At 47.7% G+C, this 26,098-nt stretch overlaps 1 protein-coding gene across 1 annotated transcript in view; it reads right to left on the reverse strand.

Annotated features, from left to right (window-relative positions):
• UNC13B (unc-13 homolog B) overlaps positions 1-26,098 on the reverse strand; it is a 703,803-nt gene that overhangs the window by 454,508 nt on the left and 223,197 nt on the right. Inside the window, exon 6 of the mRNA XM_082256386.1 lies at positions 24,681-24,738. Within this exon, the coding sequence (XP_082112512.1) occupies positions 24,681-24,738 (58 nt within the window). The remainder of the gene's footprint in view (positions 1-24,680; positions 24,739-26,098) is intronic.

Consider the following 26,098-nt stretch of genomic DNA (forward strand, 5'->3'; position numbering starts at 1 on the left):
TCACTGGAGCCTGGTGCCTTATACATGAGAAGTGTGTTCCTGACGAATCTTTGATATCTATAGAATCTATGATATCTGCCTGTCTGTGATTGCCTATCTGCCTGAAGACCTTGAGGGTCTGGTAAGCAGCTCACTGTATTAATTACTCACGGGTGATATAAGGATCGTCTTATTGGATTCTATTGGGACTATTTTTGCTATCTTCCTCAATCTTTTTGAGCACCAATTTTTTTCACCTTTCTATTGGAATATTTTTATTATTGACCTTTTTTATATGTCATTTATGAGAGATTTTCCACTGTTTTTTATTGAGTGATATTTATAATAATTGAGTGTCATCATTCATATTTTTTGGTTTCACACACCAATTGTACACGTATTAGCGCTACACATTTGTATATTTAATGAACTCTAGTTATCAGCTCTGGAATAAATTTGATCTTCAGTTTGAAAAACATAGTGGAGAACGGTTCTCTCTAAACCAGATGCTGTAGGATGCTCAGCAGTCCAATTACTTTCGTACTTTAACTTTCTAATCTGTGTGCTTGTTCCAAATCAATGCTTGAGAAAGTACTGAAGACAGACAATCCGCCAAACATGGTGAGCAATAGCAGCCCCTGTATTTCTTTTAGAACAGGTTCTCTTTAAACCACCTGCAAACCTTACACAATGGCTAGATGTCCCTGCTGGACCCAGATGCCCATAAATCTGTGTAATGAAAGATCTTTGTAAGTTCACATCAACATCTTTGGAGGAGGGAGGGCTGCAGGCCTCGGTCTGTCTCCGGGGAAACAATAGAAATGTTCCAATCCCTTTTTTGCTTGAGCAAGCTCAGCCAGGGTTGAACAACATTGAACAAACGTTCCTTGATCTGAAAATAAACGACGAACAGTCTGCAGGAACCTTTAGGGCAACCATGGATGAGCTAGTAATGGTAGACGTCTGCTTGTCCTTAAAATATATTCACTGGGTCCTAGGACTCACCTAGATTTTCTGCCCACCAATCACTGTAGGGAAGAAAATTAGGGGCTTTGATTTTCTTCTGCTCCAAAGCAGTGGAAGGTGGATCAGTATACTTGCAGTTAAATTTCATTCCAACACCACACAACCCCAAAATTCAGAAAGGACCAAAATAACTGCAAGCAAACATTGAGAATGATTGGATCCTTTTTAAATATAGGGCCAACTATGGACCACCTTACAAGTAGTGAAGTCTCATCAGGGTCTCCAAAGGTAGCTGGAATGCAGAATGCTTGAGCTCTGGGCATCCATCCCTGCACAAGTACAGCCCTAAACATGAGTACCTGTCAGGGTGCCAGGATACCAGACCACACAGGGAAGCAGGTAAAATAAAGCAGTTTATTGGAGCAAACAACAATAAACGCACAGCAAGAATGAGGAAGAAAGATCAGAAACAAGCCGGGGTCAAGTCCAGAAGCCGGTGGTCTTCAAAGCCGGGATCGAATCCAGAAGGGGGTAGTCTGCTAATGCCGGATCATCTGCCGATGCGGGGTCGAGAACCAGGAGAGTCGTCAGCCAAGCCAGGTCATACACAGAGGAACATGGACAACAGAAGACGTGGCTAGCAGAGATGCGCCTTGGAGCACAAACGCAAGAGCAAGGACTGCAACCCATCAGGTAAATGATATAGTCAGGTGTGCAGCATCATCATTGTGTGACACCCAGGCAGAAGGCAAGTGATGATGCAATCAGAGTCTATAAGAGGCAGCAGTCTGCACATTTCCAAGATGGCTGCCAGCAGGAGGGCAAGGTAAGACCTAGACCGTACCCTCCCCTCAACGCCCCCCTCTGCGAAGCAGAAAACTGTTTCTGAGGAAAGCGAGCATGGAAAGCACACAGAAGGGCGGGAGCATGAACATCAGTTGAGGGAACCCAGGAGCACTCCTCAGGACCATAACCCTTCCAGTGCACCAGGTATTGAACCTGACCTCGGAACAGACGAGAATCCAAGATGCTGCTAACCTCATACTCCTCATACATTGCCCACAGGAATGGGACGAGGGCAAGGAAGTGAAGTAAAGCGATTGCAAACTAGTGGTTTCAAAAGTGACATGTAAAATACATTGGATTATACGCATGCCAGGGGGAAGACCAAGGGCATAGGCCACCAGGTTCACCTTACGGAGGATGCTAAAAGGCCCAACAAAACGGGGTGTCAGTTTTAGAGTGGGCAACCTGAGGTTGAGATTACAGGTCAACACATCCTCTCCCCGACCTGGTACGAAGGAGCAGATAAACGTCTCTGGTCTGCCTGGTGCTTCCAACGCTGTGCAGAGACCCATAAAGACTCTTGAATCTGCACCCAAGAGGAACGGAGGGCACAAAGATGATCCTCCATGGCTGGAATGTCCTGTGGCGAGAACGACTCAGGCAACACAGCAGGTTGGAACCCATAATTGGCCATGAATGGAGACATTCCTGAAGACGAGTTGACGACAGAGCTCCTGGCAAACTGCGCTCGGGAGTAGCAGATCAACCCAATTGTCCTGATGGTCAGAGATATAGCAGCGGAGAAATTGCTCCAGAGCTTGGTTGGAACATTCAGCAGCACAATTGGACGGCAGATGGTAGGTCGAGGAGGAGGAGAGTCGAATACCCAACTGGGAGCAAAAGGCACGCCAGAACCTGGAGACAAACTGACTCCCACGGTCCGAGACAATCTCCTTAGGCACCCAGTGTAAATGGAAGTCCTCCCTGACAAACACCTAGGAAAGCTCCTGAGTGGTGGGCAGCCTCTTAAACGGAACACAGTGGCACATTTGGGAGAACCGGTCGACAACCATGAGGATAACCGTGTAACCCCCAGATGTGGGAAGTTCCACAATAAAATCCATGACCAGGTGAGACCAGAGACGATCCCCATTGGGAATAGGATGCAGTAGGCCCAAGGGAAGGTTTCCGGGGAGATTTGTTCTGGGCACAGACCGAACAAGCAGCCACATACGCAGCAACATCAGTGTGGAGAGATGGCCTCAAGAACTGACGGAAAATAGCCAAGGACATCTGGTTCTTACCAGGATGACCAGCAGTCTTGGAAATGTGGTACGTGCTCATCAGTCTTATGCGCAACTCCTCAGGTAAAAGACATTTGCCAGCAGGTCTCTCTGTGGGAGCATTAGGTTGAGCAGCCAAGATCTGTTCCCCAAGAGGGGGAAAATTGTGCGGATGGCAGCCAGGATATGATCTGAAGGTATGACCGGTGTCCGCACGGAGTCCTCCCTGGACAACTCAGAGACAAGGTATCTGAATTAACATTCTTAGAGCCGGGCAAATATGAGACCACATAGTTAAAACAAGACAAGAATAAGGCCCATCTGGCCTGATGGGGTGCGAGCCTCTTGGCCTCCATGAGACACATCAGATTCTTATGATCGGTGAGAATGAGAACTGGAACCACAGAACCCTTGAGCAAGTGTCTCCACTCCTTGAGAGCCAATATAATGGCCAAGAGCTCTCTGTCTCCAATCTCGTAATTACATTCAGCTGGAGAAAGCTTCTTGGAGTAGAACCCACAAGGAAGTAAGGGTCCACCTGGTGTCTGATGCTGAGACAGGAGGGCGTCTACTCCCGTCTCAGATGCATCCACCTCTAGGACAAAGGGCAAACTAGGATTGGGATGAGACAGAATAGGAGCCAAAGCGAAAGCAGACTTGAAAGCCTCGAAAGCTTGGATGGCAGCAAGCTGCTCCCCTTGGTCAGATCAGAGATAGGTTTGGCTAAAGAGGAAAAGTTCCTGATAAATTTCCAATAGTAGTTGGCAAACCCAAGGAAACGCTGAATAGTCATCCAAGCCGAGGTTGAGTCCAAAAGCGGGTAGACTGCCAATGCCGGGTCGTCTGCAAGGAGAGTCGTCAGCCAAGCCAGGTCATACACGGAGAAACAAGAAGAACAGAAGACTGCTAGCAGAGATGCACCTTGGAGCACAAACGCAAGGGCAAGGACTTCAACCCATCAGGTGATTGATTTAGTCAGGTGTGCAACATCATCACTGTGCGACACTCAGGCAGCAGGCAAGTGATGATGAAATCAGAGTTTATAAGAGGCAGCAGTCTGCACATGCCCATTATGGATGCCAACAGAAGGGCAAGGTAAGATGTATGAAATGCATAATTTGCAATTGTGCACAGTAGCTCCGCAGGACAGCCCCGCCCACCACCAGCTACGCCCACCACCAGCTCCGCAGGAGAACCCTGTCCACCACCAGCTCAGCCCATTATCAGCTCCGCAGGACAGCCCCACCTATCACCAGCTCCCCAGGACAGCCCCGCCTACCACCAGCTTTGCAGGACATCCCCGCCTACCACCAGCTCCGCAGGACATCCCCGCCTACCACCAGCTCCGCAGGACAGCCCCACCCACCACCAGCTCTGCAGGACTGCCCCACCCACCACCAGCTCAGCAGGAGAGCCCCATCCACCACCAGCCCCACCCACCACCAGCTCTGCAGGACAGCCCCGCTTACCACCAGCTCCACAGGACAGCCCCAGCTACCACCAGCTCCACAGGACAGCCCCGCCTACCACCAGCTCCGCAGGACAGCCCTGCCTACCACCAGCTCCGCAGGACAGCCCTGCCTACCACCAGCTCCGCAGGACAGCCCTGCCTACCACCAGCTCCGTAGCAGAGCCCAACACCAGCTCTGCCCAACACAAGCTCCGCAAGACAGCCCCACCCACCACCAGCTATGCAGGACAGCCCTGTCTACCACCAGCTCCTCAGGACAGCCTCGCCCAACACCAGCTCTGCCCAACACAAGCTCCGCAGGACAGCCCCGCCTACCACCAGCTCCACAGGAGAGCCTCGCCCAACACCAGCTCTGCCCAACACAAGCTCCGCAGGACAGCCCCACCCACCACCAGCTCCCCAGGACACCCCTGCCTACCACCAGCTCCACAGGACAGCCCCGCCTACCACCAGCTCTGCAGGAGAGCCTCACCCAACACTAGCTCTGCCCAACACAAGCTCCGCAGGACAGCCCAAGCTACCACCAGCTCCACAGGACAGCCCCGCCTACCACCAGCTCCGCAGGACAGCCCTGCCTACCACCAGCTCCGCAGGACAGCCCTGCCTACCACCAGCTCCGCAGGACAGCCCTGCCTACCACCAGCTCCGCAGGACAGCCCTGCCTACCACCAGCTCCGCAGGACAGCCCTGCCTACCACCAGCTCCGTAGCAGAGCCCAACACCAGCTCTGCCCAACACAAGCTCCGCAAGACAGCCCCACCCACCACCAGCTATGCAGGACAGCCCTGTCTACCACCAGCTCCGCAGGACAGCCTCGCCCAACACCAGCTCTGCCCAACACAAGCTCCGCAGGACAGCCCCGCCTACCACCAGCTCCACAGGAGAGCCTCGCCCAACACCAGCTCTGCCCAACACAAGCTCCGCAGGACAGCCCCACCCACCACCAGCTCCCCAGGACACCCCTGCCTACCACCAGCTCCACAGGACAGCCCCGCCTACCACCAGCTCTGCAGGAGAGCCTCACCCAACACTAGCTCTGCCCAACACAAGCTCCGCAGGACAGCCCCACCCACCACCAGCTCCGCAGGACACCTCCACCTACCACCAGCTCCGCAGGACAGCACCACCACCAGCTCCGCAGGACATCCCGGCCTACCACCAGCTCTGCATAACAGCCCCACCTACCACCAGCCCTGCATGACAGCCTCACCTACAACCAGCTCTGCATGACTGCCCCGCCTACAACCAGCTCTGCATGACAGCCCCGCCTACAACCAGCTCTGCATGACAGCCCCGCCTACAACCAGCTCTGCATGACAGCCCCGCCTACAACCAGCTCTGCATGACAGCCCCGCCTACAACCAGCTCTGCACGACAGCCCCACCTACAACCAGATCTGCATGACAGCCCCACCTACAACAAGATCTGCATGACAGCCCCACCTACCAACAGCTCTGCAGGACAGCCCCGCCTACCACCAGCTCTGCATGACAGCCCTGCCTACCACCAGCTCTGCATGACAGCCCTGCCCACCACCAGCTCCACAGAACAACCCCAGGTACCACCAGCTCTGAATGACAGCCCCGCCCACCACCAGCTCTGCAGGACAGCCCCACCTACCACCAGCTCCGCAGGACAGCCCCACCTACCACCAGCCCTGCAGGACAGCCCCACCTACCACCAGCTCTGCAGGACAGCCCCGCCCATATTTAGAAATGTAAACCTAAAAAAGTCATCTTACCACGGCTCTTCATAGACAATGTAACAAAATAAACTACAAACTGCCTTTGACGTAGCTGTGGTGTTCCCAGATTCCTACAGTATAGTTTCCCTTTAATTGAGCTGCTTTGATTGGCTGTCATAAATGAGAACAGAAATCCTGTACTGACTTTTGCCGGCATGGTAATGTCAATCCACGGGGCCGCCAGCTGGAAAAGCGCTCGGCGCTCACTTGTTACAGTTAATGAGGGAAACGGCGTTAAACTTTTTTTTTTTTTTTTTTTGCCTAGTTGCATCTGCTAAATGATAAATTTCCATGTCTTCTAATTAACCCTTATAGATAATCTGCCTCCTGTACTTCACCGCGCACTGTAATCTGAATCGCCAAAATGGCTCATTTTCTCCTTGACAACAGGATGCCGGGGCCCGCTAATAACACGGTGCTATCACCCGACTAAGAAGCCATCTGCCTGCACAATTACCAACATCTCTCCGCTAATTATAAAGTTGAGAAGGAGACTGTTCCCATCGTTTGTCATGAAATACATAATCTGCAATGCTGAGCTTTCCTTCCCCCTCCAAGAACGTGCACGCTGCAAGGCAGGGGATCGCGAGCGGCGCCTATAATCAGTCGCTGAATGGGACAGCGCCACAGTCACGACGCGTCAATCAGATATTCTTGTAGAATTACAGGGAAGGTCTGAATAAAATAATCAGAGATGCCGGGGGGAAGCCATCTCTGGGGAACGGTAAAGGGTCAGTGCCGCAGAGTTAAAGCTGCTCCAGGCCAGGGGCGGATCCAGAGTCTAGTCCCGGGAGGGGCACTGCCAGAAAATAGGGTGTTGCTTACAGAACTGTATTTAACATATTATATGGTCCTAACCATGCTTAAAACAGTGACACTTGCGCGCAGAAGCGAACTCGCGCCCACGTATGTATTTGGTGTTCAAATCCCACGTGAGGTATCGCCGCGAACGTTATAGCGAGCGCAATAATTCTAGCACTAGACCACCTCTGTAACTCTAAACTGGTAACCTGTAGAAATTTAAATTTAAATTGTCACCTATAGGGATTTTTAAGTACCAAAGTTTGTCGGCTTTCCACAAGCGTGCGCAATTTTGAAGCATGACATGCTTGGTATCAATTTACTCAGCGTAACATTATCTTTTGAATTAGAGAAAAAAACTGGGCTAACTTTATGGCTTTCTTATTTTTTAATTCACATAAGTGTATTTTTTCCAAAAATAAATTGCATTTGTAGGACCGCTGCGCAAATATAGCGTGACAAAGTACTGCAACAACCTCCATTTTATTCTCTAGGGTCTCTGCTAAAAAAATTAAAAAGATATATATATATATATATATATATATAAAATAAAAAATATTGCGACGATGTACCACGTGATAAAAATATTGCAACAACGCCATTTTATTCTCCAGAGTCTCTGATAAAAAAATATTTCTATATATATATATATACACACACACATACACACATTATAATGTTTTGGGGGTTCTAAGTAATTTTCCAGCAAAAAAATACGGATTTTAACTTGTAAACAAGTATCAGAAATAGACCCGGTCCAGAAGTGGTTAAAGAGGAACTCCAGGCACCTAGAAAAAAATAAATAAATAAAAAAACAGCTACAAAAAGTGTAGCTGTTGACTTTTTCAAAAAAACAGCCACTCACCTGTCCCATGGTCCAGTGGTGAGCTCACCGCAGCCGTCTTCCTCCTCTGTCCTCCCATCTTCAATATGGGCACCCCGCTGTGACAGCTTGCGGCTGCGCAGCCGTACACCCACTGCGCATGCGCGAGTCGCATGACGCATCCTGTATTGGTGGATGCAGTCTTCTGGGACCTGCTTGTGTCCCAGAAGACTGCAGGGGGGAGGGAGGAAGTGGGAGCACGTACCTGTCAAAATCGGGTACCTGCTCTCCTCCCCCCTCCACAAAAGTGCCAATTGTGCAAGAGGAGCGGGAACGAATCCTTAAAGCAGAACCTCCCCTTTTTGTTGGAATTCGGCTTTAAGATTGAACTAGACAATAAATGTCAATACTAAAAGGGCAGCACTTTTTCATAAATAATGGCATCCATACCTGACTGTATTCTGTGATTTTAGACATTATTGTACTCACTTTTATAGGTAATACTTTGGTGCTTTGGTTGGGGGATGGAGCTCCCATGGAAGAGCAATAGAGTTTAAGATAAGGAGGCAGCCAGCAACACACAGCTGCTTTCATCTTTCACCGCGCTAGAGCCTGGAGAAGCTGGAGGGAGGAGGTGGGTGGAGCCAACAATCACTAGGCGCGCGGTGGTGGAGGAGGAAGAAGGCTCCGCTCTGAATACTGGGGCTTCGCTCTCCTCCCCCTTTGGCCATCATGACGTCACTGGTTGTTAGATGCCAGGCGGCGATACCAACCAGTGCACTGCAGGGGTAGTATAGGCCAGCGGCGTGGCTATACTAGCCCTGGCCTGCTGCCGATTCTGGGAGAGACACTGGGAATCTGGACTGGGAGTAGATATTTGGGGATGGGGAGGGGCAATTGACCTGGAAATCTCAGTACTGAAGGTAAATCGCAAAGCAAGTAACTGAATGTGACCTGGTATCAGCCGCTTGTGGCCCCTGTACAGCAGGGCTGGAGTGAGAGAGGAAGAAGCAGCACAAGGAGTCAATCACAGTTCATGTGCTGAGAGCAGAGTGACAGATTAGCTCATCACTGTCCAATCACAGGCTGTGGGTGGGGTCAGGATGACCTGAGATCAGAGGAAGAGAGTTAAATGATGTTCCTATCAGGCTGACATCTAGTGGCAGAAAAAAGTACCACAGTGTAAATCTCAGTACTGAAGGTGAATAGCACAGCAAGTAACTGAATGTGACCTGGTATCAGCCTCTTGCAGTCCCTGAACAGCAGGGCTGGAGTGTGAAAAGAAAGAAGCAGCACTGTACAAGAAGCAAATCAGTTTATGTGCTGATATGAGGAGCAAATGACAGGTGAGCTCATTACAATGCCGCTTCTCCTTTCACTGTCCAATCACAGGTTATGGGTGGGGCCAGGATGACCTGTGATTATAGGGAGAGAGTTAAATGATGTTCCTATTAGACTAAGGACATCTAGTGGCAGAAAAAAGTACCACTGGGGAAATCTCTGTACTGAAGGTGAATAACACAGCATGTAACTGAATGTGGTATCAGCCTCTTGATGCCCCTGTATAGCAGGGCTGAAGTGTGAGAGGAAGAAGTAGCACAAGGAGCCCATTAGTTCATTTGCTGATAGGAGGAGAGAGCAGTGTGACAGAAGATGAGCTCATCATCGCTGTGCCACTTCTTCTTTCTCTGTCCAGTAACTGGCTGTGGGTGGTTTCAGGATGACTTGGAATTAGAGGGTACATTGTGGCAGTGGCAGAAAAAAGTAATACAGCGGAAATCTCAGTACGGAAGGTGAACAAAGCAGCAAAAGCTGGTTTTGATATTTTATTTTGTAATGGGGTTGGTAAATTGTTATCATGTTATTTTTGGCTCCAGTCTTGCTTTAAAATGTATCTAAACTCAAAAAGTTTACCAGACTTTAGAAATGTTGGCTTCATTAGTTTTCTTTATTAGGGCAACATCATTTTCAACAAGTACAGAAAATATCTGTTGAATTTTGCTTTAAAGCGGTAGTAAAGTCTGCTTTGTGCATTAATCCTTATAGGCTTACCTGTAGGTAAAATAAATATCTCCTAAACATGCACTGTTTAGGAGATATTCTGGCCCACTTCGACCCTGGCCAAAATGAGACTCAGGTGTTGGAAGGGCTGAGTCGGGTAGGGAGAGGAGCCTTATGCCCCCTTAGAATCTAAGACCTCCGCTGCCTTTGAATGTTACTCTTCTATTTACTGCTTGTATGAACATTGTTGATATTGTATATTGTTATGCAATGACCTGTGTGTCATGGAAGTTTTTCACATGCCCCGGTTTGTATATCCCCCCCTCTTTTTTTGAAAAACCCAATAAAAATATATTGTTTAAAAGGAGATATTCTCCCAGGATGCACTGGGTGACGTCACCAGCGCACGCGCTCTGAAGGTCCGGCATACCGTGCCAGGCCTTCAGAGCACTGTGCCCTAACCGAGGGCTCCCCCGGGGCATGTGTGGGAGTGACGTTATCGCAGCTCCGGCTATACACACAGCCAAAGTCGGCAAACCCGGAAGGAAGATCAGGGGCAAATTGTAAGATCAGGGGCAGATTGGAAGACCAGGGGAAGATGGAAGACCAGGGGAAGATGGAAGACCAGGGGAAGATGTAGCACCAGGGGAAGATGTAGCACCAGGGGAAGATGTAGCACCAGGGGAAGATGTAGCACCAGGGGAAGATGGAGCACCAGGGGAAGATGGAGCACCAGGGGAAGATGGAGCACCAGGGGAAGATGGAGCACCAGGGGAAGATGGAGCACCAGGGGAAGATGGAAGACCAGGGGCAGGTGGAAGACCAGGGGCAGGTGGAAGACCAGGGGCAGGTGGAAGACCAGGGGAAGACCAGGGGATCTTTCATTCCGCAGTTGGATCTTTCATTCATTCCGCAGTTGGATCTTTCATTCTAGAACCGGAACCGGAAGTGAGGGTTCGTGCGGTTCGTGCGGCAAGGGAGAGAGGAGGAAGGAAGAGGAGCTGCGGGGACACGTGCGGGGGAAGCCGCACAAGGGGTGCGGGTGCACCGTGCAGGGACCAGCAACTGAGCGGAGGTGGAGGACGAGAGCCAAAGCAGAGAGCGGCGGCGGCGGCGGAGGTCAGAACCCGCCTTCCTTAGTGCCTGGAAGAAGAGGAGGAGGACCGTCCGTGCCCAGTGAGGAGGAGGAGACATCCGTCCCAGTGTGCGTGTGTGTGTGTGTGTGTGTGTGTGTGTGTGTGTGTGTGTGTGTGTCAGCAGCTGTGAGTAAAGCAGCAGCTGCAAACAGGGGGAAAGCTGTGTGACTGTACTCTGTAAGAAATCAATAGCTGTTTGTCTGTACTGCGACTGACTGCTGTGTGACTGTCTCTGCAACTGAGTACCTGGGAAGTCTGGTAAGTATCCTTGCGACTGGTGAGTATCCTTGCGACTGGTGAGTATCTTGTGACTGGTGAGTATCATTGCGACTGGTGAGTACCTTGCGACTGGTGAGTGTCCTTGCGACTGGTGAGTATCTTTGCGACTGGTGAGTGTCCTTGCGACTGGTGAGTGTCCTTGCGACTGGTGAGTATCCTTGTGACAGGTGAGTATCCTTGCGACTGGTGAGTATCTTTGCGACTGGTGAGTATCTTTGCGACTGGTGAGTGTCTTTGCGACTGGTGAGTGTCCTTGCGACAGGTGAGTATCCTTGCGACAGGTGAGTATCCTTGCGACAGGTGAGTATCCCTGCGACTGGTGAGTATCTTTGCGACTGGTGAGTATCCTTGCGACTGGTGAGTATCTTTGCGACTGGTGAGTATCTTTGCGACTGGTGAGTGTCCTTGCGACTGGTGAGTATCTTTGCGACTGGTGAGTATCTTTGCGACTGGTGAGTATCTTTGCGACTGGTGAGTATCCTTGCGACTGGTGAGTATCCTTGCGACTGGTGAGTATCCTTGCAACTGGTGAATATCCTTGCACTGGTGAGTATCCTTGCGACTGGTGAAGTAGCTTGCGACTGGTGAGTATCTTGCGACTGGTGAGTATCCTTGCGACTGGAAGTATCTTTGCGACTGGTGAGTGTCCTTGCGACTGGTGAGTATCCTTGCGACTGGTGAGTATCCTTGCGACTGGTGAGTATCCTTGCGACTGGTGAGTATCCTTGCGACTGGTGAAGTATCTTGCGACGGGTGAGTATCCTTGCGACTGGTGAGTATCCTTGCACTGGTGAGCATCCTTGCGACTGGTGAAGTAGCTTGCGACTGGTGAGTATCTTGCGACTGGTGAGTATCTTTGCGACTGGTGAGTATCTTTGCGACTGGTGAGTATTTTTGCGACTGGTGAGTATCCTTGCGACTGGTGAGTATCCTTGCGACTGGTGAGTATCTTGCGACTGGTGAGTATCTTGCGACTGGTGAGTATCTTGCGACTGGTGAGGATCCTTGCGACTGGTGAGGATCCTTGCGACTGGTGAGTATCTAGTGACTGGTGAGGGTATTAGCGACTGGTGGGTACCCCAGGTTTTGTACCAGGGAAGTAAGAGGTAGTGTAGGTAAGGAAGAGCAGGTCGTTAATATTATCCCCATAGAGTAGAGGGTAATAATGTCCGACAGGATTGGGGATGCCACTCAGTGCACTTCTTGCGGCATGTATGCGTTCCTTGATGAAACAATCGAGGACGAATACTGCTGTGCAAGATGTGAGCGACTTGTTGCTCTGGAAGCCCACATCGTGGATCTAGAGAGCACAGTGACAAGACTGCGTGGCATCTACAACCTGGAAAGGAGCTTGGACTTTACCCATCAGGCGCTGGCAGGGGTCAGCATAGAGGAGGAAGGAACAGAGGAGACGCAAGCAGCAGAGGTATGCAGCTGGGTGACTGTTAGGAATGTTAGGGGGAGGAGAGTCAGGGAGGCCAGTCCTGAGTTGGTACACCCTAACATGTTTGCCGAGTTGCAGGTTGAGGGGGATATCAACTCAGGGGTGGCAGTGCTGGAGCATGCGCCCTCCCCCAGCTGCCAGGGGAGGGACGGCTCCAGGAAGAAGGGGGGCCGTAACTCAGGAAAGGTTAGAAAGGTTGTGGTAGTTGGGGACTCAATTATCAAGAGGACAGAGAGGGAAATCTGTAAAAAAGATCGCGTGAACCGAACAGTTTGTTGTTTACCGGGCGCCCGAGTTCGGCACATCGCAGATCTGGCAGACAGATTGTTGGGCGGGGCTGGGGATGACCCAGCGGTCATGGTGCATGTGGGCACTAATGACAAAGTTAAAGGTAGGTGGAGGATCCTTAAGAACAATTTCAGGGACTTAGGTAATAGATTGAGGAAAAGGACCTCCAAGGTGGTTTTCTCTGAAATACTGCCTGTACCTCGAGCCACACAGGAGAGGCAGAAGGAGCTTAGGGAAGTTAACAAGTGGCTAAGGAATTGGTGTAGGAAGGAGGGGTTTGGGTTCCTGGAGAACTGGGCTGACTTCTCAGTCAGCTACCGGCTCTTTAGTAAGGATGGGCTGCACCTTAATGGGGACGGTACAGCTCTTTTGGGGAGAAAGATGGCCACCGAGTTGGAGGGGCTTTTAATCTAGGAGACGGGGGGGAGGGCTCAGAAATAGAATCAGTCAGGAGGGAGCAGAGGACTGAAGGCAGTTGTAGGGTCAACAGCGACAGTAGGTCAACAACATCAATTGGCGGGTCTGTGCGGGAGAACAGCAGACCAAACAGAAATAAACAAAACCGCCAATCACGTTTAACGTCCGTAAAACTAAGAGGTGTATATGCTAATGCCAGGAGCCTAGCTAATAAGATGGATGAGTTGGACATGTTAGTACATGAGGAGGACATAGACCTTGTGGGAATAACGGAGACTTGGTTCGACCCCTCACATGACTGGCTGGCCAATATCCAAGGGTATTCGGTGTACCGGAAGGACAGGGTTGGTAAAAGAGGGGGAGGGGTATGTCTCTATGTCAAGAACAATATAAAGGTGCTAGAAAGGAGTGACATTACGGATGGGATGAGCATGGATTTAGAATCTGTGTGGGTTGAACTCGATAGGGAAGAAGATAAGGGAAAAGTAGTTGTGGGGGTTTGCTATAGGCCACCTAACCAAGGGGAGGAGGTAGAGCTGGAATTTTTAGCACTAATAGGTAAAGCGGCAAAACTAGGATCAGTCATCATATTGGGGGACTTCAATTATCCCGACATTGACTGGGAAGAGGGGACTGCACACTCGCATAAGGCCCGGCTATTCACGGAAACCTTACAGGATAACTACATGTCGCAGTTGGTGGATTCCCCTACTAGAGAGAATGCTATCCTGGATCTATTGATCACTAATGACCCAGACATAATCTCGGAGGTAGGAGTCCAGGACAACCTGGGCTCTAGCGATCACAGGATGATCACATTTAGTATAAATAACAATATAAAAAGGCAAGTGGGGAACATAAGAACCCTAAACTTCAGAAGGGCAAACTTTCCCAAATTGTACTCATTGATGGAAAGGGTAAACTGGGACCAAACCCTGGGATCACTGACCACAGAGGAAAAATGGGAATGCTTTAGAACAATATTAAGCAAAGGCATCTTGCAGTGCATTCCTATGGGGAATAAATTTAGAAGAGACAAAGCCAAACCTGGCTGGCTAAACCGTAGCATTAAAAAACTTATTAGGGGAAAAAAATTGGCCTTCAAGAAATATAAATCAGAGGGCACCGTATCGGCCTTCCAGCAATACAAGGAGGAAAATAAGAAGTGTAAACACGAAATCAAGATGGCTAAAATCAACTTTGAGAGACAAATAGCGGAGGATAGTAAAAAAAACCCAAAGAAATTCTTTAAATATATCAACAGCAAAAAAACTAGGGCAGAGCATATTGCACACATAATTAGCGATGATGGGAGGATGGTTACAGAGGACACTGAAAAAGCAACCGTGCTGAATACTTTTTTCTCGTCAGTCTTTACACAGGAAACGGAGGGGTACACTGACCATGACTGTATGGTTAGTAGTAATACACAGGACTTGCCACTATGGCTAACAGAGGGGGAAATCAGGGAAAGACTGGATAAACTTAACACAAACAAATCACCAGGCCCGGATGGCGTACATCCGAGAGTACTCAAGGAACTCAGTATGGTTATATCTAGACCACTGTTCCTGATCTTTGCTGACAGTATTAGGACAGGAGATGTACCAGGGGATTGGAGGAAGGCTAACGTGATTCCGATATTCAAAAAGGGCCAGAGACATATCCCGGGAAATTATAGGCCTGTCAGTCTGACATCAATAATATGTAAACTTTTGGAGGGGATGATAAGGGACTATATCGTAGAGTATGCTAAAGACAACAACATCATCAGTAGTAACCAGCACGGGTTTACAAATGGGCGATCTTGTCAAACCAATCTCTTAGCATTCTACGAGGAAGTGAGCTGTGAGCTAGATAGGGGGAGACCAGTGGATGTGGTGTACTTGGATTTCGCTAAGGCGTTTGATACAGTTCCCCACAAGCGCTTAATTTATAAAATAAGGTCTGCAGGTATCGACAGCAGGGTTTGCTCTTGGATACGGAATTGGCTAAAAGGCCGTGTCCAAAGGGTAGTAATAAACAGCGCATACTCAGACTGGTCTGAGGTAGTAAGCGGGGTGCCCCAGGGCTCAGTCCTGGGACCAACCTTGTTCAATTTATTCATAAACAGCATTGAGGAAGGGATCAGTAGTTCGTTATCAGTTTTTGCAGATGACACAAAATTGGCCAGGGCAATAACTGCACAGCATGAAGCAGATATCCTACAGAATGACCTGGACAAAATTACGGAGTGGGCAACGACATGGCAAATGAGGTTTAATGTGGAGAAGTGTAAGGTTTTGCACTTGGGGACCAAAAACATAAAAACACAATACACGTTAGGAGGGGAACCCTTGGGGGAATCAAAAATGGAGAAAGATCTGGGAGTCTTAGTTGATGATAGATTAGGCAACAGCATGCAATGCCAAGCGGCAGCTTCCAAAGCCAACAGAATATTAGCATGCATAAAGAAAGGGATGTATTCCAGAGATAAGACTATAATCCTTCCACTTTATAAAACTCTGGTCCGACCGCATCTGGAGTATTCTGTCCAGTTCTGGTCGCCAGTCCTCAGGAGGGATGTGTTGGAGCTGGAGAAAGTCCAGAGAAGGGCAACTAAACTGATTAGGGGGTTGGAGGACCTTACCTATGAAGAGCGGCTGCAATCGCTCGATTTATTTTCCCTGGAGAAAAGACGTCTGAGAGGGGACATGATAGCAATTTATAAATATCTTAATGGGGATCTCAGCTTAGAAGAAAAGCTGTTCATTCGAAGGAATTGCATGAGGACTCGAGGACATACAATGCGATTAGAGGAGAAGCGTTTTAACCTCAGGCAACGTGGGGGGTTCTTTACTGTTAGGGCTACAAGATTGTGGAATTGTCTACCACAAGAGGTGGTTTCTGCGGGTAGTATGGTGACTTTCAAAAGACTCTTAGACTTACATCTCAAGGATCAGGAGATTGAGGGCTATGTTAGATGATTACAGTCACACACACCTACACAGGTTGAACTGGATGGACTATTGTCTTTATTCAACCTCACCTACTATGTAACTATGTAACTATGTAACTATGAAAACCAGGGGAAGATGGAAAACCAGGGGAAGATGGAAAACCAGGGGAAGATGGAAAACCAGGGGAAGATGGAAAACCAGGGGAAGATGGAAAACCAGGGGAAGATGGAAGACCAGGGGAAGATGGAAGACCAGGGGAAGATGGAAGACCAGGGGCAGATGGAAGACCAGGGGCAGATGGAAGACCAGGGGCAGATGGAAGACCAGGGGCAGATGGAAGACCAGGGGCAGATAGCACGCTGCTAGAGGGCTTTGTTCCAAGGTACGTTTTTTATGATGTGCAAGTTAGTAAGCAATGCCATAATATCATGATCTGCCTGCATTGCTTTGAGAAACACAGAAACCCATATCACATCATGGAGTCGAAAAAATAAATAAATACGTAAATTGTTGCATAGCCAATTTATCTAGCATGTTGATGAAGGTAAAAGGTAGTACCAGGGAAGGCAAAATATAAGCAGCTTTCAAATAATCCGTTGAGATGATGGTCCATGTCAGGGCAATTCCAGTTCCACTTCCCAACATGGTCCACTGTTGTCACCATCAGGAAACCCACCCTAAGAAAAATCATGCAGCAGGAAGTGCATGTAGACAAGAAGTGGCTGCAAAATGGATGTACGGGGAGATCAGCAGCACTGGGATGTACTAAGGAATAAAAAAATAAATAAAAAATAAAAGTGAATAGTATTTTCTTTACTGATAAATTATGCTTTAGCAAATGTTATCCAGTTCGTGTTGCAATCTACTTTAAGGGACAGGTTAAGGTCTTCGTGTTTTTTGGAATTCTCCATTACAAATATAACGTACGCTAACAGTGCAACGTAGACTTGTTTTTATTTTTCTTTTAAAACACGTTTAGATTTTATGAACACAGCTTGTATATATAAATATATTCTATGCTCCTATATAAATATACTCTATGCCTTCCATGTAACAGCTGTCAATGCGAAGAACGCATGGCGGGAGCGGTATAAGCCTTTCAGGAACATATGCTTTCACCGCGTCTTTTCAAAAGAAACATTTATGACCTTGTTAATAGCAATAAAAATACTTGCTTCAACAAAGGAAAATGCATACAGATGCAATATCTTTTCAGATACTGTCTAGCTAGATATCTGCATTTACCATGCATGCATTTGGATCTTCCGGGCACAATTAGGCCAATGTATATAGTACAGGCAACACAAGCCTATATCTGTTGAAGAACTCCCGAGGCATCCCAGCCACAGGCCGCCATAAGGCAGGAGGTGGTTCACTTAGATGTTAACTCCAAGCTAGACTGTCATTTGTCCAGCAGTAACTTACAGATATCCGAGAGTCCCATTCTCAAAGTTTACTCAGCATTCTAAGCCCTGATAAAGGGGGCACAGCCATAGAAATGTGTTGGCTTGATTTGGAGTAACTAGTTTAGGGCTCTATATCAGCCAAACATTCTCCATCATGGTTTCTTGGAACCATAGGGTTCCTTCAAAAGGTTGCCAGGGGTTCCTTAATTTGTGGCTGATTGATTTCTTCTTTGATGGTTCTGAAGCGTCCGGGGCACAATGCCACCTGCATTTTATTCAATTTTTTGCTACTGGTTGAACTAGATAGACTTGTGTGTCTTCTTTCAACCAGACTAAATTATGTAACTATGAACTTTGTAGCAGTTTGTAATGGTAACATTTGGACGTCACTAAAAAGAGGAGCATTCTTCCCCATGACAACCAATGTAAGCAGCATTCTTCTCACTGGCCAACCTAAGGGCCATTCTTGCCACTGGCCGCCAATGGAAGGGCCATTCTTCCCACTGGCCGCCAATGGAAGGGCCATTCTTGCCACTGGCCGCCAATGGAAGGGCCATTCTTCCCACTGGCCGCCAATGGAAAGGCCATTCTTCCCACTGGCCGCCAATGGAAAGGCCATTCTTCACACTGGCCGCCAATGGAAGGGCCATTCTTCACACTGGCTGCCAATGGAAGGGCCATTCTTCCCACTGGCCGCCAATGGAAGGGCCATTCTTCCCACTGGCCGCCAATGGAAGGGCCATTCTTCCCACTGGTCGCCAATGGAAGGGCCATTCTTCCCACTGGTCGCCAATGGAAGGGCCATTCTTCCCACTGGCCGCCAATGGAAGGGCCATTCTTCCCACTGGCCGCCAATGGAAGGGCCATTCTTCCCACTGGTCGCCAATGGAAGGAGCATTCTTCCCACTGGTCGCCAATGGAAGGGGCATTCTTCCCACTGGTTGCCAATGGAAGGGGCATTCTTCCCACTGATTACCAATTTAAGGAGAATTCTTCCCACTGAACACCAATGTAAGGGCCGTTCTGGCCAATGAACACCAATGTAAGGGCCATTCTTCCCACTGGCCGCCAATGTAAGGGCTAATCTTCCCACTGGCCAGCAATGTAAGAGCCATTCTTCCCAGTGATTACCAATGTAAAGGCCATTTTTTCCACTGCACACCAATGTATGCGGTGTTCTTCCCACTGCCCACCAAGGTAAGGGCCATTCTTTCTACTGACCACCAATGTAAGGGACATTCTTCCCACTGACCACCAATGTAAGGGACATTCTTCCCACTGATCACCAATGTAAAGAACATTCTTCCCACTTACCAATGTAAGGAACACTCTTCCCACTGATCACCAATATAAGAAGCATTTCTCCCAATGCCCGCCAAATAATCATAGGGTACTCAGGGACCAGAAAACTTAAACGTTCCTTTGGGGTAAAAAAAAGGTTGAGAAAGCCTGCTCTAGATCCTTTAGTATGATTTTTTTCCCATCTATCTGAATTCCATCTGGAGCGATAAGGAAATGCCTAGCTAGAGCCATTGCCCACCTACAACAGAGGTGCATCAATTCCAATCCAAGCTTTTAGTGTCAAATATGGTCAAGATCTGGCTGCCAGGGAATGAGCAAGCAAAAGGAATGGCGCTCATATTTTTCACACACAATAGGGTGTAGGTAGTATGGGATTGATATTGCAACATAAAAAACAGTGCCGATAGGAGGAGGAGGTGAGTAAAAGAGATATACTCATCACTTTTTAGACAGAATGTCCCAGAAACTTTATCTCCTTGTGATGAGAGTCCATCCCCACCATCCAGTATATCCCCACCAAGAGGCAGACTGGTTTAGCAGGAGGCAGTTATAGCAGCTGGGGTAGGCAATAGTATAAAGGCAAAGATGAGACACAAAGCTCAGTGTGCCCACTGGTGTAGGGTCCAGGAATCCGCCTGGTCTTCTCCATAGTACCCCACAATGTGGTGGTGGGTTTTGCTGTTGAAGGCTGCAAGGTTGCAGCCCTCTGACTCACCAGGGCAGACAGCTACCTAGGACAGGATTAGTGAAGTAGGAATAATATCTTCCAGTGCTAGGATCATAGGTCACCACTGTGTTGGCTCTGTGTGTTGTGCTGCCCAGGTGCATTTTTTCTATGCATTTAAAGTGCAGAAAGCTTTAGACCGCATTCACACTGGTACGACTTGGACCGCGACTTGTCAGCCTGACAAGTCGCGGTCCTCACGCTCCCATTGTGTAGTACAGGAGCCATTCTACTAGGAGCGGCACAAGTCGCTCCGACTTAGAAAAAGGGTCCTGTACTACTTCGGGGCGATCTGGAGGCGACTTGCATTGACTCCCATTATGTGAAGTCCGTGCAAGTCGCGCCAAATGTGAACGGAGGCTTAATGTGCTTGGTGTGACCTGACCTGGACACTGGAGATTCACTGGAAGGTCCATTATAGGCAGCACCATAGATGGAATTGGCCTGGTGTTCAAGCCTTAAAGCAGATATAAACTTTAACAGACTGAAGTTTACCATAAACGGCCATTCTTTTAAATAAAATATTTTCATTTTTTTATCCATTGTTACATTTCAGCGCTGCAGCCACTTTCCATCTACATACAATCCAGCAATGGCTATTCGGTATTTATCAGGGCAGGTTTCATGATGGTGACAACAGTGGAGCACGCCTTTTGGCCTCTGGAAGACTTACCCCCCTTCATACCCAGGCCATGTTTTGCGATACGGCACTGCGTTACTTTAACTGACCATTGCTCGGTCATGTGACGCTGTACCCAAAAAAATTTTCCTATCTATTTACTAATGCTAGCAGCATGAGTAATAAAAATAATCAACGTTGACTGGGAGAGTGAAGTTCCACTTTAACCACTTGCCAACCGGCCGCCGCAGTTATACAGCTGGCAGGTCGGCAGGTTCCTGCGAATCAGGGTAATTGTATGGCAGTTTGTGGGAGCGATCCTGTGGGTTTGCATGCGCCGCCGGAGGCAGGCGCCCACGCCCACTCACCAGCAGGGAGGCCGAGGCGCAGGGCTGGCGGCCGAGATTGCCGCCGGGCTACTGCGATCACTCCCTATGAAGAGAGAATGGCGGTCTGTTGTTATAAACCCAGCAGACCGATGTTCTCTCTACTATTAACATAGAGTGCCTGTGTTCCTCCTATTTAGGAACACGGGTCTCTGTGTTGATATTACAGGCCCCATCCCCCTCACAGTAAGAAAACACCTCCTAGGTTTACAATTAACCCTTTGATCCCCACTTCCCTGCCAGTGTCATTATTACAGTACCTGTATATTTTTAGCACTGATTACTGTAGTAATGTCACTGGTCCCCCCCAAAAGTGTAAAAAATGTCAGTTAGGGGTCCGATCTGTCCACTGCAATGTCACAGTACCCCTAAAAATCGCAGATTGCTGCCATTACTAGTAAAAAATAAATAAAAATGAAATCTTTCCCCTAGTTTGTAGACGCGATAACTTTTGCGCAAACCAATCAAAATACGCTTATTGTGATTTTTTTAATCAGAAATATGTAGCAGAATACAAATTGATGAAAAAATTAGATTTTTACATTTTTTTATTGGGAATGTTATATAAAATAAAGTGAGAAACTATATTATATATATATATATATATATATACATATATATATATATATATATATATATACACATACACATTTTTTTATTTTTTATTTTTTCAAAATTGTCGCTCTTTTTTTGTTTATAGCACAAAAAATAAAAATCGCAGAGGTGATCAAATACCACCCAAAGAAAGCTCTATTTGTGGGGAAAAAAGGACATTAATTTTATTTGGGTACAGCGTCGCACGGCCGCACATTTGTCCATTAAAGTAACGCAGTGCCGAATCGCAAAAAATGGCCAGGTCATTAAGGGGGCAAATCCTTCCAGAAGTGGCCAATGTGAAGAGAGTGTGAGATCCGAGGTCTGTGTGTGACCTGCCTAGGAGCCGTGCTCGCTTCTATTTTGAACCCTCCCAGATCTCAAAACTTAAAAAAAAAAAAAAAACAATAAAACAAAAAAAAAAACAAAAACATTCACACAATACAATCGTAACAAAAGCTATTCAGAATCCGAGGCCCCGGTTCTCCCCGGCGGGGTTGCACGCAGCACAATCAATGCACGCTTATTTGTATTTCGATGAAGCACAAAGCTTCTGTTCTCAGATTTTAAGCCATCGTGAAGCAATTTTCAGCATTGTTTGCAAAAACCAATTAAATTATGGAAAACAAACACCGAGCCCTGGAGAGGCGGCCGAGCCGCGTCACTCGCTTATTAATTAGCGATACAAATTGATGGAATTTATTCCGACAGATCTCTCACCCTGAACCCCAGCAGGCATGCAATTCTCCGACGTGTACAACATTAGAGGATGTTTATTAGGTCTGATCAGAGAGGTGAGCCCATGGGGGACCTTCTATCCACATCCAACACCACTGGTGTGGAAATATCTAAAGAATGACCCCCAGACTAAAAGCTAAGGAACCGGATGACATTAATACACAGGAACAACTTTACCTACAAATAAAGACATCAGTTGTCCTCGTGTCATATGGTTTCATTTTATAGCAGGGGTGACAACACATTTCATTCAGAGTGTGTAACTCTGTGTACTCATCTTTATGGCCTACACACACCCCTTGCGGCAGCACGCGACGGACAGAGTGCAGGGGTCTGCAGCACGCATTGTTCCGGGGCATGTAATGTACGGCGTACAAGGGTCCGGAGCATGTAATGTACGGTGTGCAGGGGTCCAGAGCATGTAATGTACGGTGTGCAGGGGTACAGAGCATGTAATGTACGGTGTGCAGGGGTACGGGGCATGTAACGTACGTCACGCAGGGGTCCAGAGCATGTAATGTACGGAGCGCGCAGGGGTCTAGAGCATGTAACGCAGGGGTCCGCAGCATGTAACGTACGGCGCGCAGGGGTCCGCAGCATGTAGCGTAGGGCGCGCAGTGGTCCGCGGCATGTAACGTACGGCGCGCAGGGGTCCGCGGCATGTAACGTACGGCGCGCAGGGGTCCGCGGCATGTAACGTACAGCGCGCAGGGGTCCGTGGCATGTAACGTACGGCGCGCAGGGGTCCGCGGCATGTAACGTACGGCGCGCAGGGGTCCGCGGCATGTAACGTACGGCGCGCAGGGGTCCGCGGCATGTAACGTACGGCGCGCAGGGGTCCGCGGCATGTAACGTACGTCGCGCAGGAGTCCGCAGCATGTAATGTACGGCGCGCAGGGGTCCGCAGCATGTAACGTACGGCGCGCAGGGGTCCGCAGCATGTAACGTACGGCGTGCAGGGGTCCGCAGCATGTAACGTACGTCGCGCAGGGGTCCGCAGCATGTAACGTACGGCGCGCAGGGGTCCGCAGCATGTAACGTACGGCGCGCAGGGGTCCGCAACATGTATTGTGCAGCGCAGCAGAGGTCAAGAGCATGTAACGTACCGCACTGCAGGAGTCTAGACACTTAAAACTACTCTGCATGCCCCCAAAAGCAAAAAAAAAAGAAAAGAAAAGAAAAGTCCCAACACCCCTCCCCCCGCTGTCTCCTTCAAAATGAATAGAACCATATTTTAAGCCATGACCAACAGTAAACCTCTGCCTGCACCCCATAGAAAATCAAAAATCCTCTCTCTCTGCCCCCCCCCCCCCCCCCGCCCAGGCCACCACCTGCTGGACTAATGGAGTGTGGCCCGAACATGACAGTCGGCTCTACCCCCCTTAACAACCCTCATGGAAAATCAAAAGTCCTCTCTCTGCCCCCCCCCCCCAGGCCACCCCACAGAACAACGAGTGAGGGCAAGATGGCCCTAACTTGACTCTATGGCCCAGGAGGACCGGAGCAACGTCAAGTGTCATTTCTGTCCAACGGCCTTAAAGGGACAATTTTTTTTTATTAGAAAAAGTTAAATTACATTTTTTTTTTTTTTGGTTTTTAGGTCCCCCAGATCTCACAATAAAGAGGCCCTGTCATGCTTATTTCTATTACAAGGGATATTTACATTCCTTGTAATAAGAAAAAAAGGGTCAAAAGTGATTTAAGTACCGTAGTTTGTCACAATTCCACGAGCGTGTGCAATTTTAAAGCCTGACATGTTAGGTATCAGTTTACTCGGTGTAACATTATCTTTCACATTATACAAAAAAAAAAAAAAACAGGCTAACTTTACTGTTTTCTAATTTTTTTAATTAAAAAAAATGTTATTTTTTAAAAAAAAAATTGCATTTGTAAAACGGCTGCGCGGTCACTGTGTACCATTAAAGCAAGTAGAGTCTGCGTATGTAATGCATGTATATGGCTGCACCCATCTACAGTACATATATAATTACAGAAGAGATGAAAGTAGTTGTTTCAGTCCCTATGGTAAGTCGGCACTCCTTATGTTGGGATTGGTATGGTGATAGGGGGACTGAATGTACATCACTGGGGACATCAGGTAGGCACCTTTGATGACCACACTAAATCTTCACAAGACTCAACAGTGTACCCCCCCCCCCTCAGTTCCTTACCCTCCTGTCCCATCTTGCAGCCCAGATGTCTCCTTAAACCAACATATTATTTACAAAAGGAAAGTTTTGGCATTATGGCAACACAGAGTATTGATGTAAAACGAATCATGTTCACTTATATATATCTAAAGAAGCAAAGTTCCCTAGTAATAACAGACAAAAAATATTTTTAAAACTTCTGATTCATAAGCATGTAAAAAAGAAGCAAAATTAGAACCGGTGTGATCAAAAAAAAAAAAAAGATGGCTGTCCTATGAATAGATGGGATGACACAATAATAGGGAAAACTCGTTAGCTGACACACACAGGACGATTGTCACAAAACAACAACTGTGGACACAGATCAGACCTATGGAACACAGAGACGGTCAGTGTGGACTTACAGCACTGGGACGCAGCGATGGGGAGAGGCGGCTTCTCTGCATCGTCGTGGTAGGGATACTGCGGAGAGAGGCATTAGTCACAATGTGAAAATAAAAGCGTATAAAATAACACAAAGAACAAAATGGTAGCAAAGAACCAATATAAAAAACAATGGAAAGAGATCTGGTGTCTGAAATGGCCATAAGGCACCACATCCCTCAATTATACAAATTAATAAATTAGTAGCAGATAGGATTTTCAAGGTGTCACTTAAAAAATGAATGTAAAATTTACTATTTTTATTATAAACGTGGGAATTTTTTCCCCTGCTGTAGCAAATTGGATCATCCTTTGCTGGGGTTTTTTCGCCTTCCTCTGGATCAGCTGCGGGTATAGGATTGTGTACTTGGGATGGTATGGTTGGGTTTTTTTTACTGTTTTTTGTTTTTTTATTGGTTGGGCTGGATGGACTTGTGTCTTTTTTCAACCTGACTAGCTACGTAGCTATGCTAAGTAATTAAAATGTCTATTTTCATATAAAAACATCAAGAAATATTCATACAGTACTACTGCAATGTATTCATCACTACACGTTTCGTCAGGCTATGGCTTCATCAGGAGACTTTTAAGAATAGTGCATGACAATTCACTCATTCTTGACACAGGCAATGCCTGCTACAAATCCAGCAATAATATAGAAAAAGGATATCCATGACCGCAGGGGAGAAAATAAGGACTCAAGACCTAAAATCTGCCTATGGCTGACAAAAGTCATAATGTAGTCCAAGGATGGATTATGTAGTCATGAAAATCCACAGCATCGAAAGATTTAAAACAGTGTCACCTCAATTTAATCCAATGGTCAGGGCAATGCATGAAGCAACAGTGGGTCTTCAAGCAGTGCTAGGACATTGCACTTGCTTTATACTGAAATGTGTCTCTCCCAGGTTGCATCTCTGTCTCTGTTAAATCTTTTGATGATGTTGAATTTCTTGACTCTACATAATCCATCCTTGGACTCTTATGATTTTGGCTCTGAGGAAGAGGGTTCTCTATCGAAACGCGTTAGCCCTATGGACACCTTCAAGTTTGCCTGTCTTAACTAAGCATTACGGTCCTGTGGTCTCTCGACAGCTGAAGGACCTCTCTTTTTTGCTTGCATATAGCATACTCTTGTGATGTGTTTTTAACCACTTAAGCCCCGGAAGATTTTACCCCCTTCCTGACCAGGGGGTATTTTGCGATTCGGCACTGCTTGACTTTAACGGACAATTGTGCGGTCGTGCGACGCTGTACCTAAACGAATTTGACGTCCTTTTTTTCCCCACAAACGGAGCTTTCTTTTGGTGGTATTTGATTACCTGTGCAATCTTTTGATCATGCGCTATAAACAAAAAAAGAGCGACAATTTTGCAAAAATAACAATATTTTTCACATT

Source organism: Pelophylax lessonae (assembly GCF_965119305.1).
Source record: "Pelophylax lessonae genome assembly, chromosome: 1".
Classification (NCBI taxonomy): domain Eukaryota; kingdom Metazoa; phylum Chordata; class Amphibia; order Anura; family Ranidae; genus Pelophylax; species Pelophylax lessonae.